Here is a 19,603-nt window from a genome sequence, read left to right as displayed (position 1 = left end):
GGAATGGAATAGAATAAAATTGGATAGAATTTAATAGGATATAATAGGATTGAAGACAATAGAATAGAATTGGATAGAATAGGATAGAATGTAATATAATACAATAGAATGGAATAGTTGTCTTATCCCAAAGGGAAGTGCAGGAAACAAGACACATAACTGACAGCCATAATGACTCTCACTCTCCTCTCAGGAGGGTCAACATAGTCACGGTTGTTAACAAGTCAGGAATTGCGAAACGCAGCCAATTTTCCTCGCCTGTCATTTAGTTCAGTAAGCCAAGGAAACTCACACAAAATGTCAAGGTCATCATGTAATCTTAGAGTGCTGCCAGAACATGCCTGACGTTTCTGAGAGGTGAACCATGTACAATGAGTTTTTAAATGACTAGTCTACTCCTGTGTTAGGTTAGATAGCTTGCATGTCTGAAACTCTGAATCCCCGGGTACCTCATTTCGACCTCGATCTTGTCCCCACACGTAGACAGGCAGGTCCACTCGTCTTTCAGAGAGATTTCACCACGCTGCTCAGCTATGTAGCCTGGAGGTGTGTATCTAGGCGTTGTGTTTCTAGGGCCTTCATTTCAGAGCCAGACTCCATCCATCTTCCTCCACAACTTGGGCAGTCAAAGCACAGGAAGTGACATTTTCAAGGTGCCACTTAAACTGTGACTGCATATGAACGTTATTAGTATAACGTTTAATATATATATATATTTTTAATCCAGTAGGATAAACATTCCAAACAGCCTACCCGACCGCTCGGAGGCATCCACATGGTCCTAAAGCACATCGTTGCCTCGTTTTGTATCACATTCCAATTATAAAACTGGGGGGGACAAAAATGCAATTTCAGAATGTGTGTTAGGGGACATGTCCCTAGTGAATGGCATTTTATTTTACAATCAAATAAGGGATCTATATTCTTTGACTATGCTTTGACTAACTCAATCAAGAACTACCAAATGAATTTTGAACAAAAGGCCCACAGGAAGGGAAACCTGAACAGGACATGTCTTTTATTTCAAACATTGCACAGATAAGGACAGCAGTTCTATAACTCTCTCACTACAGGGAAGTGAGGAGACCAGTCTCTGTGCTTCTGCCAGAAGTATAGCCATAGTATCTCTTTCTGACAAGTGTAGTTAGAATGAGGCTGCCAGTGGTGGGGTAGAGTGTTTAGCACACATATGTCCAACTCTGACTAGAAAAATAGTCATGATAAAACATTGAATTATAAAATCATATTTTTTTGCCATTTGCTAGCAAAAAAAGTCTAATAGTATCATATAGTTGTTTCGTGTCCGGTACGATTGTATCATTATTTAAGCGGCGCACATTATGTGCAAAGGTGATACGTTGTGTAATTTCATCTCACCTATGAGAGTGAAGAGAAAATTCAGCAACTCTCCGAGAACACTGGAAGTTGATAAAATAGTTTCTTTGTTGTCGACCATAAAACCTACGGGTTTCGGCCCTAACCTTCATCAAGGTGTACTCTCTTTGGTTTTTACAGAAGAAAATGAAGGTGAGGTTTATATATATTTCAAAATTGCCTCCGGTAGGTTCAGGGACCAGTCACAATGGGGATACAAAACCTGAGGTGATTGGTAATCACATCACGGGAGGCCATTTGGAAATATCTACAGGCCTCCTTCATGTATATGAATCAATCAATCAAATGTATTCATGAAGCCCCCTTTTACATCAGCAGATGTCACAAAGTGCTATACAGAAACCCAGCCTAAAACCCCAAACAGCAAGCAATGCAGATGTAGAAGCATGGTGGCTAGGAAAAACTCCCTAGAAAGGCAGGAACCTAGGAAGAAACCTAGAGAGGAATCAGGCTCTGAGGGGTGACCAGTCCTCTTCTGGCTGTGCCGGGTAGAGATTATAAGAGTACATGGCCAAGATGTTCAAACGTACACACAGTGGGGAGAACAAGTATTTGATACACTGCCGATTTTGCAGGTTTTCCCACTTACAAAGCATGTAGAGGTCTGTAATTTCATCATAGGTACACTTCAACTGTGAGAGACGGAATCTAAAACAAAAATCCAGAAAGGTAGTCCTGAGGCATGGTCCCAGGGCTCAGGTCCTCTGGGAGGGGAGGGAGAGTGAGAGAGTTAGAGGTAACGTTAGCATACCTAAATTCACACATGATCTCTAAACAAAGAGGGAAGGGCCAAAACAAGTTTTTACATTAACAATAACAATAAGCACTTTTCTCAACCTCCATTGTCCTCCGAAAGTTGCTGAATTTCCTCTTCACTTATGTTTGACCCTCATTTCATGCACCCTGGTTGGAGAGCGAGGTAGCTGCATCAGTGGTCTCTTTGCATCTATGACAACCATGAGCACTGGCAGGGCTGATTAGGCATCGTTAGGCCTACCGCAGTCTCTAATGCTGCAATCATAACCAAGTGGGGAGGTGGTAATTACCAGTTGTGAAGTCGTAAATATTAGTTGGATGCATTCACCTGCTTTGAACTCTCGATTTCGAACTCGCGATTTGCCAATGGCCAACAAGCTGCGTCAATTATAAACTAAAAGTATAGCTATCATGCTTGTAAACAAATTGTAGTGTTCAAAAACCACGTTAATAGATTGCTATTTATAAATAATGTTTTGTTGTTGCATTTAACTGCCAAAAATGCTGTTATTGAGGTCATTTCCTTAATAGGTGACGTCAGAGCATGTGGGAGAAGTCAGAGCTCAGAGATGCTAGATCAGTTTACCACTCGTATTTAAAGATGCACTTTGCAGAAATCGCTATGCCATTTCCTGGTTGCTAAAATTCTAATAATTAGCTTAATTTTTGTTTATGTGACAAACAAGTAAGTATAGTGTAGAGAATCATTGTACCATCTAAACATCTGTGAAATATATTTTCCATAACCCTAAATATTGTATTTTCAGCTGTTTGAAGCTGGTGTACAAAACAGAAAGTAAAAGACAACAACAAAAATTAAGAATGGGAGCATAGAAATAGGGTACATAGAACATATTCAATGAAAATGACAGATCTATAACACACTTTTCAATGTGAATTTGGTCTGGTTGCCCAAAAAGTTACATATTGCAGCTTTAACTACCAGTTGCATTTTTTTCCAGTCATATGTGGTAAATACCACCTTCCCACTTGGTTATGAATGCAGCATGAGTACCACATACTAGAGAACAACATCTTTGGACAGTTATGGTTGCACCTGTAAATGCAGAAAACCACTTGTCTGTAGCAGTAGCCTTGCCCCAGATCTGTTTGTGCTCTTGCCTACTCCATTGCTGTCAACCCAAACAAACTCAGATAATTCATGGCCAAATGGTAGATCTTAATTATTTTAAATCAATCGCTTTTTCTCTTTTTTTTGCTCCTAACTTTTTCAAAGTTGGGAGCACTATTCAATACTCCCGATTAAGAAAGAAAATGTACATCCCTGACTGCTGTTGATTTTGGATGGAGGGGATCAGGACTGACCTGTGAAGAGATTAACCTTCATACTGCTGTTTGATATTGAAATACAATCTCAGAACAGAATCTAACACTATGCTTTTGATTCCTATGACTGTCCTCTTACCCAGCAGCTGGTTAGAGATGACTGCATGAGGGTGAATGTCAGAGGGACCAGCCCCCTTACATGGACAGGTGGGTCATTGTTTTAAAAAACAAGCAAAATCATATAAACTATGGTTTCTCCTTTTGTCAGATAGATATTTCCTACATGCAACAATGATAGGTAAAAATAAACATTCTTTATCCCATATCTCCATATCCATATCCCACATTATATCCATATCCCACATTATATCATATACCACATTATATCATATCCCACATTATGTCATATACCACATTATATCCATATCCCACATTATATCATATACCACATTATATCATACCCCACATTATATCATATACCACATTATATCATATCCCACATTACATCATATCCCACATTATATCCATATACCACATTATATCATATCCCACATTATGTCATAAACCACATTATATCCATATACCACATTATATCATACCCCACATTATATCATATACCACATTATATCATATCCCACATTACATCATATCCCACATTATATCCATATACCACATTATATCATATCCCACATTATATCATATACCACATTATATCATATCCCACATTACATCATATCCCACATTATATCCATATACCACATTATATCATATCCCACATTATGTCATAAACCACATTATATCCATATCCCACATTATATCATATACCACATTATATCATACCCTACATTATATCATATACCACATTATATCATATCCCACATTACATCATATCCCACATTATATCCATATCCCACATTATATCATATACCACATTATATCATATCCCACATTACATCATATCCCACATTATATCCATATACCACATTATATCATACCCCACATTATATCATATACCACATTATATCATATCCCACATTACATCATATCCCACATTATATCCATATACCACATTATATCATATACCACATTATATCATATACCACATTATATCATATACCACATTATATCATATACCACATTATATCCATATACCACATTATATCATATCCCACATTATGTCATGTACCACATTATATAAGATCCCACATTATATCATATACCACATTATATCATATACCACATTGTGTCATATACCACATTATATCATATCCCACATTATATCATATCCCACATTATATCATATCCCACATTATATCCATATACCACATTATATCCATATACCACATTATATCATATCCCACATTATGTCATATACCACATTATATCATATCCCACATGATATCATATACCACATTATATCATATACCACAATATATCCAGATCCCACATTATATCATATACCACATTATATCATATACCACATTATATCCATATACCACATTATATCCATACACCACATTATATCATATCCCACATTATATCATATCCCACATTATATCATATACCACATTATATCCATATACCACATTATATCCATATACCACATTATATCATATACCACATTATATCCATATACCACATTATATCCATATACCACATTATATCCATATACCACATTATATCATATACCACATTATATCATATACCACATTATATCATATACCACATTATATCATATACCACATTATATCATATACCACATTATATCCATATACCACATTATATCATATACCACATTATATCATATACCACATTATATCATATACCACATTATATCATATACCACATTATATCATATACCACATTATATCATATACCACATTATATCCATATACCACATTATATAATATACCACATTATATCCATATACCACATTATATCCATATACCACATTATATCATATACCACATTATATCATATACCACATTATATCATATACCACATTATATCATATACCACATTATATCCATATACCACATTATATCATATCCCACATTATGTCATGTACCACATTATATAAGATCCCACATTATATCATATACCACATTATATCATATACCACATTGTGTCATATACCACATTATATCATATCCCACATTATATCATATCCCACATTATATCATATCCCACATTATGTCATATACCACATTATATCCATATACCACATTATATCATATCCCACATTATGTCATATACCACATTATATCATATCCCACATTATATCATATCCCACATGATATCATATACCACATTATATCATATACCACAATATATCCAGATCCCACATTATATCATATACCACATTATATCATATACCACATTATATCCATATACCACATTATATCCATACACCACATTATATCCATACACCACATTATATCATATCCCACATTATATCATATCCCACATTATATCATATACCACATTATATCCATATACCACATTATATCCATATACCACATTATATCATATACCACATTATATCCATATACCACATTATATCCATATACCACATTATATCCATATACCACATTATATCATATACCACATTATATCATATACCACATTATATCATATACCACATTATATCATATACCACATTATATCCATATACCACATTATATCATATACCACATTATATCATATACCACATTATATCATATACCACATTATATCATATACCACATTATATCATATACCACATTATATCCATATACCACATTATATAATATACCACATTATATCCATATACCACATTATATCCATATACCACATTATATCCATATACCACATTATATCATATACCACATTATATCATATACCACATTATATCATATACCACATTATATCCATATACCACATTATATCATATACCACATTATATCATATACCACATTATATCATATACCACATTATATCATATACCACATTATATCCATATACCACATTATATCATATACCACATTATATCCATATACCACATTATATCCATATACCACATTATATCCATATACCACATTATATCCATATACCACATTATATCCATATACCACATTATATCATATCCCACATTATATCATATCCCACTTTGTAGATATCACTAAGATATAGAACCAAGATCTAGGCCAACCTTTAAAGACCCCTAAAGACAGACATCAGGGAATAGCTGGATGATGATGATGGTGGATCCATTTAGATCGAATAGGGTCAACGTGGAGAGGGTTGTCAACAATCGTCATCCTAACTAAATGAGTGGATCCTGAAGCTACAGCATGTGACCTTCCGGAGGTCATCTTCCTCTGATGCCAAGTGTTTGTGATTGGCTGTGGTGGACATTCCGCTATCGTCTGAGAATGTGGGGGTTGTATGTCAACGCTGTAGTCATACTGTTGTTATGGGCCCAGTCTCTCACCATACAAACTGTAGTCATACTGTTGTTATGGGCCCAGTCTCTCACCATACAAGCTGTAGTCAAACTGTTGTATTGGGCCCAGTCTCTCACCATACAAGCTGTAGTCATACTGTTGTAATGGGCCCAGTCTCTCACCATACAAGCTGTAGTCAAACTGTTGTTATGGGCCCAGTCTCTCACCATACAAGCTGTAGTCAAACTGTTGTATTGGGCCCAGTCTCTCACCATACAAACTGTAGTCATACTGTTGTAATGGGCCCAGTCTCTCACCATACAAACTGTAGTCATACTGTTGTAATGGGCCCAGTCTCTCACCATACAAGCTGCAGTCAAACTGTTGTATTGGGCCCAGTCCCTCACCATACAAGCTGTAGTCAAACTGTTATAATGGGCCCAGACTCTCACCATACAAGCTGTAGTCATACTGTTGTAATGGGCCCAGACTCTCACCATACAAGCTGTAGTCATACTGTTGTAATGGGCCCAGTCACTCACCATAGAAGCTGTAGTCATACTGTTGTAATGGGCCCAGACTCTCACCATACAAGCTGTAGTCAAACTGTTGTTATGGGCCCAGTCTCTCACCATACAAGCATAGAGAGTTTGTAGTTTACCTCTTTTGACATGAACGGGACAGAAGAAAGGAAAGTCCCATTGTAGCTCCTATATAAATTGAATGTGTAAAACAAACAGGATTCTCCATGCCATGTAGACTTTTATGGACCCATCCGTAGTGCAATAGAACATATTTTACATGTCTGTGGTCGTACCATAGTACGTGTTGTGGTAGTTAAGCTGTAGCTACTTCAACAATTCAAAGTGCTTCAGTGACCTCAGTTTTATTTATTGTGTTTCCATGAAACAACACCAGCTGTATGTATTGTATTTCTGTGAAACAGATGTCATGGCAGTCTCGGGTGGTGACTCGGGTGGTGACTCGGGTGGTGAGGAAGTTCTGATGTGCCGGACGGTAATGGGTTCTGACGAATAACACTATCCTACATACACCTCTAATAAACAATGTGTGCTAACCCAGAGTGAGGCTCTGGGGGCATGAGGTGGCATGGGGCTGGGGAAGGGGGGCTGGTGATTGGGGGGCTGGGGGCTGGGACTGACAGATACTAATAGTGGAGGCCATTACCATAGCATATGCAGTGTTAGTAATGATTGACTCTCTATATGTTTAGTTATTTATGTGGATATTTATATTGGGATGCAAACTCAAGATGTAATACATTTCAACTCTATATCTGACATGGTACAGGTGTCTTCTTGTTTTAAGCCCATAACCATGTGTGTGAGGTGTATACTTTTGTTTCAAAGCAGATTTGTTTAAGACTAACAAGAATCACTCTGTGACCCTGATTTTCACTGCAGTGAAAGGTTAAATGCTTCACCAATTGTTTATAAGCAGAGTTTGAGCTCAGCAATTATCAACTGCTCTTCCAGAATGTACATTTAAACATCTATGTCAATGACACATCATACATCGTCTGTGTTTACGGATGATGAGCTAGTGTGCTTGATGCCGGGAGTCACTGTCTTGGCAGGTGGGGTGTCCTCTGTGGAGATTAAACAGAGTATCTCTAGGAAGCTGATTGATCAGTCACAGAGCAGTGCTGCTCAGTGCTTCTGTCTATCTTTAGCTCCTGTAGGGTCTGTGAATGGAGGGCCAAGACTTATCTGACTGGCTGTCATCAAAACCTGTGGTATTTTTAGGGGCGGTTAGCAGTGGCAGGGCAACAGTTGTTCGTCTCCCTCCCCCTCTCTCTCTTTCTCTCTCTTTCTCTCTCTCTCCCTGACATTGACACACCGGGTGCCTTAGGACCGGGTGACGGAAACCACCAGGCAGTCAGAGTGGATTGTGTGGTCCCTGTACAGGAGCTCCAGACCCCCACCAGTTCCAGAAGCCACAGCCACCTCACTGGATGGACAGATACAGCAACAGGGCGAGCCTTGAGAGCTGTGGATCTGTTTGATGCTGATCAAGACACTCATTTAGCTTTTATTTAGTCAGGACATCTTGAGAGACATTCTTGTCTTAGTGAGAGAGCAGGACTGCAGCAGACCACTGAGAGCGGGAAACATATCCCTACCGGACAGAGGAGACAGCGGCCATTTTAAGGGACGCGGAACCAGACTTACACCTGGGTCAAAAGTCATTCCAATCAATGGGGTCCAAGTCTTCTTGAACCCTGACGGGAGATTCTGAAGAGTGGCTTTGATTTGTGGGCTATATTGTCAATGTGGAACAAAGGAAGTGTCACTCTGGAATCACTGGTAAGTTTCTGATTATCATAGTTTGTACGATTGTATCATTATTTAAGCGACGCGGATTGTGTATCATTTCACCTCACCTATGAGAGGGAAGAGGAAATGCAGCAACTCTTGGAGAACACTGGAAGTCGATAAAAGAGCTTCTTTATCAACAGGATCTTTGCCCCCATGGTAACCAAATAGATAACTGGGTCAATGGCATGATCCAGTAGAATGTACTGTGTGACAGCCTTTTGGAGGGAATAGACACATTGGCTGCAGTATCAAATCTCTGTATTGGGAAATAGCCCCTCCATGCCAGAGATGAAACCTACAGCTGCTACAGACAAACTATAGGAACATCAACTGCACCACAATGCATTTGGAAGGCTATAGCTGAACCTGATATGGGGTTACTAGTATAGCAACAATGACAGCAAGTATTAGGCATTTCTAGAGTTCCCTTTTCCTGATCCCAATCCCTGTGGGCATTCAGATTGTGACTGTCTCTCAGGTAAGGTAGCACATCAACAGTAATCCAAAAATCCCAGGAGGTATCATATTTTCCCTTTAGTGTATAGGAGCTCTTATCTTGGAGAGTAAAGGCGTAGATACTGTATGTTACTGTGTGGATTTTCTGTTATCTGACACAAGGCCTCCAGGCAGGGTCTTTATTTGGACAGACTACTTGAAATACTCCTCTGGCTGAGCTACAGCACCAGCTGGGAGGGCTGTGGTCTGTTCAGTTCTGACTGAGACGCTACTTTACTTTTACTGGGTCAACACCACTAGACTGAGGAGAAAGCACTGTCCTTCAGCTTGGGGCTGTATTCAATGTCCTTCTGTTATCACAAAGCAGTGAATACATTGTCCACTAGATGCAAAACATTCAGAGTGAAAGGCTGTAGTACTTCTTCCAAGACAAATCTGATGGGCTGTATGTAAGGCATTATAAACTGGGTGGTTCAAGCCCTGAATGCTGATTGGTTGACAGCCGTGGTATATCAGACCTTATACCACAGGTATGACCCAAAAATATTTTTACTGCTCTAATTACGTTGGTAACCAGTTTGTAATAGCAATAAGGCACGTCGGGGGTTTGTGATATATGGCCAATATACCACGGCTAAGGGCTGTATCCAGGCACTCGTGCATAAGAACAGCCCTTAGTCGTGTTATATTAGCCATATACCACACCCCCTCTGGCCTTATTGCTAAATTATGCATAAAAGACATCACTAGATACTGTGTGAGAGTTATGTAGTAACTGTATTGTTAATGTACTACGACTCATATCTTCTCTGCAGATTGAAATGCGGTAGAGACGACCGCGTGGCACAATCTACAAGAGACTTCTACTACGGAGCCCATTTGTTTTGCCCATCAGAGTGAGAAGAACGGACTGAGACAGACGCAGGAAGCCAACATGGACATATTCGGTGGTGCCCCCCGTGTACTGGGCTACTCGCGCCCCGTGGCGGCACAGTGTGGCACGGATGCCGTCCTGCAATGCAAGATCGGCGGCGACCCTCGTCCCGAGGTGGTCTGGGAGAAGAAGAATGTACAGATCCTGTCAGAGGGACGCTACAGGCTGTCGGAGGAGGGCCAGGCTTACTTCCTACACATCACTGGGGTCAGGCTGGAGGACGCTGGCCAGTATATCTGCAAGGCCAGTAACAGCGTGGGTGAGACGTGCGCCCCTGCCACACTGAAGGTGGAGGGGAACAGTCAGGAGCAGGAAGGGGTACAGAAACAGAAAGAGGTCAATGGGGTGCAGCAAACCAGGCTGGAGAATGGAGAGTTAGGGGGGCAACGGAATGGGGAGTTTAGAAGGCAACAGAGCAGTGAGTTGGAGGGGCAACAGAACCAGAATGGGGAATATAGACAGCAAGAGAACAGGGAGTATGGAGGGCAACAGAATGGAGAGATAGAGCAGAGGAATGGAGAGGTAGACCAACAGAGCGGAGCGGTAGAGAAGGAAAAGCGAGAGGAGAGTGAGCGGGAGAAAAAGAAGCAGCGCTATGAAGGGGAGCCCCTGCTGTCAGGCGACAGACCTCACTTCCTCATCAAGCCCCTCTCCCTGAGGGTGGACCGGGGCGAGGACGCAGCCTTCTCCTGTAAGCTGTCGGGCAACCCTCTGCCCCAGGTGGTGTGGGAGAAGGACGGGAAGAAGCTGAGCGACATCTTCGAGAGCGCCCACTTCAACGTCAGCAGCCAGGACGGAGGCTGGTTCCAGCTGAAGATCTTCCGGACGAGGATGCCCGACGGGGGTGTCTACACCTGCAGAGCCCATAACAATCAAGGAGGGGCGCTGGCGGGCGCAGTGCTGCTTGTGGAGCTCGTCCCGGAACGGCAGGAGAGCGGGGCGTCCATGTCAAATGGGCACAGCAACGGTCAGACATCACCTCGTAGTATGAGGCACAGGATGGGAAGACACGGTTTGTCGAGACAGCCGGACGAGCCCAATCTGAACTCTGCCAATGTGAAGAAATTTGCGGTGTCGGAGGGGAAACATGCTAAGTTCCGCTGCTTCGTGACAGGGAAACCTAAGCCTGAGATCATCTGGAAGAAGGACGGAGCGCCCCTAGAGGCTGGGAGGCGTCACCTTCTGTTTGAGGACAGAGAGGGTTACTACACACTCAAAGTGATGTACTGTAAACATCAGGACACAGGGCTGTACGTGTGTGCTGCGTCCAACGCTCTGGGACACACCCTCAGCTCTGTTTACCTGACTGTCAAAGGTAGGGCTTTAGCAGTGTTTCAGGACTTCTCTTTTCTTTTCTTTCTTACAGATGTAGGATCTTAATTTGAGCTAGTTTGCTACAGCAGGAAAATAATCCTGCAGCAACAGGACATGTGAATTATTATGTGGATTATAATTAATGGACATTTTTGTTGGGGATGACCCATTTTTCATAAGGAAAAATCAAGTCTTGAATTTCAAAGTGGAAATTACAAATTTCAGAAGCCTTTTAAACCTCAAATACACTACACGTTTTTTTATTTCCTGCATTGCTGGAAAGTTCTCCTGCAACAGGGTGGTCAAATTGGGGCGGCAGGTAGCCTAGTGGTTAGAGCATTGGGCCAGTAACCAAAAGGTTGCTAGAGCGATTCCCTGAGCTGACAAGGTAAAAATCAGTCAAGGCAGTTAACCCACAGTTCCTAGGCCGTCATTGTAAATAAGAATTTGTTCTTAACTGACTTGTCTAGTTAAATGAAGGTTAAAGAAATTAAGATCCTACATCTGTACCATCGTTCTTTCCTTAATTAATTCCTTTGCCATGATGATCAACAATCAGGTTTGACTGAGACGATGAAAGCATGCTCTCACCTGCCTAATTTGATCATAATTTTGAAGGAATAACATTGTGGCAAACCCTCATGCTAGTCAGGAGCATACGTACTGTATGTTCCTGACTAGCATGAGTACGTACTGTATGTTCCTGACTAGCATGAGTACGTACCGTATGTTCCTGACTAGCATGAGTACGTACTGTATGTTCCTGACTAGCATGAGTACGTACTGTATGTTCCTGACTAGCATGAGTACGTACCGTATGTTCCTGACTAGCATGAGTACGTACCGTATGTTCCTGACTAGCATGAGTACGTACCGTATGTTCCTGACTAGCATGAGTACGTACTGTATGTTCCTGACTAGCATGAGTACGTACTGTATGTTCCTGACTAGCATGAGTACGTACTGTATGTTCCTGACTAGCATGAGTACGTACTGTATGCTCCTGACTAGCATGAGTACGTACTGTATGTTCCTGACTAGCATGAGTACGTACTGTATGTTCCTGACTAGCATGAGTACGTACTGTATGTTCCTGACTAGCATGAGTACGTACCGTATGTTCCTGACTAGCATGAGTACGTACTGTATGTTCCTGACTAGCATGAGTACGTACTGTATGTTCCTCACTAGCATGAGTACGTACTGTATGTTCCTGACTAGCATGAGTACGTACCGTATGTTCCTGACTAGCATGAGTACGTACCGTATGTTCCTGACTAGCATGAGTACATACTGTATGTTCCTGACTAGCATGAGTACGTACCGTATGTTCCTGACTAGCATGAGTACGTACCGTATGATCCTGACTAGCATGAGTACGTACTGTATGTTCCTGACTAGCATGAGTACGTACTGTATGTTCCTGACTAGCATGAGTACGTACTGTATGTTCCTGACTAGCATGAGTACATACTGTATGTTCTTGACTAGCATGAGTACGTACTGTATGTTCCTGACTAGCATGAGTACGTACTGTATGCTCCTGACTAGAATGAGTACGTACTGTATGTTCCTGACTAGCATGAGGGCTTGCCACAATGTTTCTTACGTCATAGAAATGCCATAGGGAGAGAGTTAGATCTTCAGTTGTCACAACTAATTGCTCTATAGAGAGTTCAGTAGATTGTGGAAATGCATTGCTAAAAGATCCCAGTTGAGTCACCCTAATAATTGGTAATTGTTTAGTCATCATTATAGGATAATCCCAGGGTGATCCAGCCATCACACAGCACACTGAGTCAGCTGGCTACGTAAATTAAATGGTATCTGTCTCATCTAGGCATCCACATCCCTAATCTACCAGGGAGTTATTGCCATAGAGTCTTGATAGATGGAGATAAACACAGGTCTTCCTAACCCTACCTCTGTCTTCCTACCCTTACCTCCCCCTTAGTCTCTTCCCCCCTCCCCCTAGCTTCCCTTCTCCCCCTACCTCCTGCATGTCTCCCCTGCCCACCCCAATGCCTCTGTGTCCCTTTCTCCCCCCAGTCTCTTTCCCCTAGCTTCCCTTCTTCCCCTCTCCCCCTTGCTTCCCTTCTCCCCCTCCCCCTAGCTTCCCTTCTCCCCCTACCTCCTGCATGTCTCCCCTGCCCACCCTAATGCCTCTGTGTCCCTACCTCCCCCCAGTCTCTTTCCCCTAGCTTCCCTTCTTCCCCTCTCCCCCTAGCTTCCCTTCCCCCCTCCCCCTACCTTCCCTTCTTCCCCTCTCCCCCTACCTTCCCTTCTTGCCCTCTCCCCCTAGCTTCCCTTCTCTCCCTACCTCCTGCATGTCTCCCCTGCCCACCCCACTGCCTCCGTGTGTCCCTATATTTAGAGACTGAATCATGAGCTGAGGTATGTGTCCTGTATGTGTCCTGAATACAGATTTTCTGCTGTGTTGTTAACCATGTTGACCATGTTGATCATGGCCAAAGTCCACAGCAATGTCAATGGATTGGTAGAAATAACCCTAAAAGTTTACTTGAAGTGTAGTTGAAATTACTGTTTGTTCAAATCCTGCAGTCAATCATAGCATAAGTCATGAAATATGCTCATGAGCTCATGAAATGTGGTATACCTTGATCAAAACTCAACCAATGACTGGAATAACCTAAAATGTGTGTAAATCACTGTAAAAACAACCTAAAATGTGCCTAAAGCATTGTAAAAACAACCTAAAATGTATCTAAAGCACTGTAAAAACAACCTAAAATGTATCTAAAGCACTGTAAAAACAACCTAAAATGTATCTAAAGCATTGTAAAAACAACCTAAAATGTACCTAAAGCATTGTAAAAACAACCTAAAATGTATCTAAAGCATTGTAAAAACAACCTAAAATGTATCTAAAGCATTGTAAAAACAACCTAAAATGTGCCTAAAGCATTTGAAAAACAACCTCAAATGTATCTAAAGCATTGTAAAAACAACCTAAAATGTGCCTAAAGCATTTGAAAAACAACCTCAAATGTATCTAAAGCACTGTAAAAACAACCTAAAATGTATCTAAAGCATTGTAAAAACAACCTAAAATGTATCTAAAGCATTGTAAAAACAACCTAAAATGTGCCTAAAGCATTTGAAAAACAACCTCAAATGTATCTAAAGCACTGTAAAAACAACCTAAAATGTATCTAAAGCATTGTAAAAACAACCTAAAATGTATCTAAAGCATTGTAAAAACAACCTAAAATGTGCCTAAAGCATTTGAAAAACAACCTCAAATGTATCTAAAGCACTGTAAAAACAACCTAAAATGTGCCTAAAGCATTTGAAAAACAACCTCAAATGTACCTAAAGCATTGTAAAAACAACCTAAAATGTACCTGAAGCACTGTAAAAACAACCTAAAATGTACCTAAAGCATTGTAAAAACAACCTAAAATGTATCTAAAGCACTGTAAAAACAACCTAAAATGTACCTAAAGCATTGTAAAAACAACCTAAGATGTACCTAAAGCATTGTAAAAACAACCTAAAATGTATCTAAAGCATTGTAAAAACAACCTAAAATGTACCTAAAGCATTGTAAAAACAACCTAAAATGTACCTAAAGCATTGTAAAAACAACCTAAAATGTACCTAAAGCATTGTAAAAACAACCTAAAATGTATCTAAAGCATTGTAAAAACAACCTAAAATGTATCTAAAGCACTGTAAAAACAACCTAAAATGTACCTAAAGCATTGTAAAAACAACCTAAAATGTGCCTAAAGCATTGTAAAAACAACCTAAAATGTATCTAAAGCACTGTAAAAACAACCTAAAATGTATCTAAAGCACTGTAAAAACAACCTAAAATGTATCTAAAGCATTGTAAAAACAACCTAAAATGTACCTAAAGCATTGTAAAAACAACCTAAAATGTATCTAAAGCATTGTAAAAACAACCTAAAATGTATCTAAAGCATTGTAAAAACAACCTAAAATGTGCCTAAAGCATTTGAAAAACAACCTCAAATGTATCTAAAGCATTGTAAAAACAACCTAAAATGTGCCTAAAGCATTTGAAAAACAACCTCAAATGTATCTAAAGCACTGTAAAAACAACCTAAAATGTATCTAAAGCATTGTAAAAACAACCTAAAATGTATCTAAAGCATTGTAAAAACAACCTAAAATGTGCCTAAAGCATTTGAAAAACAACCTCAAATGTATCTAAAGCACTGTAAAAACAACCTAAAATGTATCTAAAGCATTGTAAAAACAACCTAAAATGTATCTAAAGCATTGTAAAAACAACCTAAAATGTGCCTAAAGCATTTGAAAAACAACCTCAAATGTATCTAAAGCACTGTAAAAACAACCTAAAATGTGCCTAAAGCATTTGAAAAACAACCTCAAATGTACCTAAAGCATTGTAAAAACAACCTAAAATGTACCTGAAGCACTGTAAAAACAACCTAAAATGTACCTAAAGCATTGTAAAAACAACCTAAAATGTATCTAAAGCACTGTAAAAACAACCTAAAATGTACCTAAAGCATTGTAAAAACAACCTAAGATGTACCTAAAGCATTGTAAAAACAACCTAAAATGTATCTAAAGCATTGTAAAAACAACCTAAAATGTACCTAAAGCATTGTAAAAACAACCTAAAATGTACCTAAAGCATTGTAAAAACAACCTAAAATGTACCTAAAGCATTGTAAAAACAACCTAAAATGTATCTAAAGCATTGTAAAAACAACCTAAAATGTATCTAAAGCACTGTAAAAACAACCTAAAATGTACCTAAAGCATTGTAAAAACAACCTAAAATGTACCTAAAGCATTGTAAAAACAACCTAAAATGTATCTAAAGCATTGTAAAAACAACCTAAAATGTGCCTAAAGCATTGTAAAAACAACCTAAAATGTATCTAAAGCACTGTAAAAACAACCTCAAATGTATCTAAAGCATTGTAAAAACAACCTAAAATGTACCTAAAGCACTGTAAAAACAACCTAAAATGTACCTAAAGCACTGTAAAAACAACCTCAAATGTATCTAAAGCATTGTAAAAACAACCTAAAATGTACCTAAAGGATTGTAAAAACAACCTAAAATGTATCTAAAGCATTGTAAAAACGACCTAAAATGTATCTAAAGCACTGTAAAAACAACCTCAAATGTATCTAAAGCATTGTAAAAACAACCTAAAATGTACCTAAAGCACTGTAAAAACAACCTAAAATGTACCTAAAGCACTGTAAAAACAACCTCAAATGTATCTAAAGCATTGTAAAAACAACCTAAAATGTATCTAAAGCATTGTAAAAACAACCTAAAATGTATCTAAAGCACTGTAAAAACAACCTAAAATGTACCTAAAGCATTGTAAAAACAACCTAAAATCTGGGTTAAGCACTGTAAAAACAACCTAAAATGTACCTAAAGCATTGTAAAAACAACCTAAAATCTGGGTTAAGCACTGTAAAAACAACCTAAAATGTACCTAAAGCATTGTAAAAACAACCTAAAATCTGGGTTAAGCACTGTAAAAACAACCTAAAATGTACCTAAAGCACTGTAAAAACAACCTAAAATGTACCTAAAGCATTGTAAAAACAACCTAAAATGTATCTAAAGCACTGTAAAAACAACCTAAAATCTGGGTTAAGCACTGTAAAAACAACCTAAAATGTACCTAAAGCATTGTAAAAACAACCTAAAATGTATCTAAAGCACTGTAAAAACAACCTCAAATGTGCCTAAAGCACTGTAAAAACAACCTAAAATGTATCTAAAGCACTGTAAAAACAACCTAAAATGTACCTAAAGCATTGTAAAAACAACCTAAAATGTGCCTAAAGCACTGTAAAAACAACCTAAAATGTACCTAAAGCATTGTAAAAACAACCTAAAATGTATCTAAAGCATTGTAAAAACAACCTAAAATGTGCCTAAAGCATTGTAAAAACAACCTAAAATGTATCTAAAGCACTGTAAAAACAACCTAAAATGTACCTAAAGCATTGTAAAAACAACCTCAAATGTATCTAAAGCATTATAAAAACAACCTCAAATGTGCCTAAAGCACTGTAAAAACAACCTAAAATGTATCTAAAGCACTGTAAAAACAACCTAAAATGTACCTAAAGCACTGTAAAAACAACCTAAAATGTACCTAAAGCATTGTAAAAACAACCTAAAATGTATCTAAAGCACTGTAAAAACAACCTAAAATGTACCTAAAGCATTGTAAAAACAACCTAAAATCTGGGTTAAGCACTGTAAAAACAACCTAAAATGTACCTAAAGCATTGTAAAAACAACCTAAAATCTGGGTTAAGCACTGTAAAAACAACCTAAAATGTACCTAAAACATTGTAAAAACAACCTAAAATCTGGGTTAAGCACTGTAAAAACAACCTAAAATGTACCTAAAGCACTGTAAAAACAACCTAAAATGTACCTAAAGCATTGTAAAAACAACCTAAAATGTATCTAAAGCACTGTAAAAACAACCTAAAATCTGGGTTAAGCACTGTAAAAACAACCTAAAATGTACCTAAAGCATTGTAAAAACAACCTAAAATGTACCTAAAGCACTGTAAAAACAACCTAAAATGTACCTAAAGCATTGTAAAAACAACCTAAAATGTGCCTAAAGCACTGTAAAAACAACCTAAAATGTACCTAAAGCATTGTAAAAACAACCTAAAATGTATCTAAAGCATTGTAAAAACAACCTAAAATGTGCCTAAAGCATTGTAAAAACAACCTAAAATGTATCTAAAGCACTGTAAAAACAACCTAAAATGTACCTAAAGCATTGTAAAAACAACCTCAAATGTATCTAAAGCATTATAAAAACAACCTCAAATGTGCCTAAAGCACTGTAAAAACAACCTAAAATGTATCTAAAGCACTGTAAAAACAACCTAAAATGTACCTAAAGCACTGTAAAAACAACCTAAAATGTGCCTAAAGCACTGTAAAAACAACCTAAAATGTACCTAAAGCATTGTAAAAACAACCTAAAATATATCTAAAGCATTGTAAAAACAACCTCAAATGTATCTAAAGCATTGTAAAAACAACCTAAAATGTACCTAAAGCATTGTAAAAACAACCTAAAATGTACCTAAAGCATTGTAAAAACAACCTAAAATGTACCTAAAGCATTGTAAAAACAACCTATAATGTATCTAAAGCACTGTAAAAACAACCTAAAATCTGGGTTAAGCACTGTAAAAACAACCTAAAATGTATCTAAAGCATTGTAAAAACAACCTAAAATGTACCTAAAGCATTGTAAAAACAACCTAAAATGTACCTAAAGCATTGTAAAAACAACCTATAATGTATCTAAAGCACTGTAAAAACAACCTAAAATCTGGGTTAAGCACTGTAAAAACAACCTAAAATGTATCTAAAGCATTGTAAAAACAACCTAAAATGTACCTAAAGCATTGTAAAAACAACCTAAAATGTACCTAAAGCATTGTAAAAACAACCTATAATGTATCTAAAGCACTGTAAAAACAACCTAAAATCTGGGTTAAGCACTGTAAAAACAACCTAAAATGTACCTAAAGCACTGTAAAAACAACCTAAAATGTACCTAAAGCATTGTAAAAACAACCTATAATGTATCTAAAGCATTGTAAAAACAACCTAAAATCTGGGTTAAGCACTGTAAAAACAACCTAAAATGTATCTAAAGCATTGT

The 19,603-nt window shown here is 38.2% G+C and overlaps 1 protein-coding gene across 2 annotated transcripts in view; it reads left to right on the top strand.

Moving 5' to 3' along the window:
* Nucleotides 1-8,690: 8,690 nt before the first annotated feature.
* Nucleotides 8,691-19,603, top strand: part of LOC110495436 (obscurin-like protein 1) — a 60,568-nt gene continuing 49,655 nt past the window's right edge. The window contains exons 1-2 of one of the 2 annotated variants that reach the window (XR_005037379.1): nucleotides 8,691-9,190; nucleotides 10,474-11,907. Coding sequence is in view for 1 of the 2 variants with exons in the window: in XM_036951937.1 (XP_036807832.1) it covers nucleotides 10,593-11,907 (1,315 nt within the window). In the remaining variant the exon portion in view is untranslated. The remainder of the gene's footprint in view (nucleotides 9,191-10,473; nucleotides 11,908-19,603) is intronic. The other variant, XM_036951937.1, reaches the window with a different exon arrangement.

Source organism: Oncorhynchus mykiss, chromosome 18 (genome assembly GCF_013265735.2).
Source record: "Oncorhynchus mykiss isolate Arlee chromosome 18, USDA_OmykA_1.1, whole genome shotgun sequence".
Lineage (NCBI taxonomy): Eukaryota > Metazoa > Chordata > Actinopteri > Salmoniformes > Salmonidae > Oncorhynchus > Oncorhynchus mykiss.
Note: the sequence above shows the minus strand (reverse complement) of the source record. Positions and strands in the feature narration are given on the sequence as shown.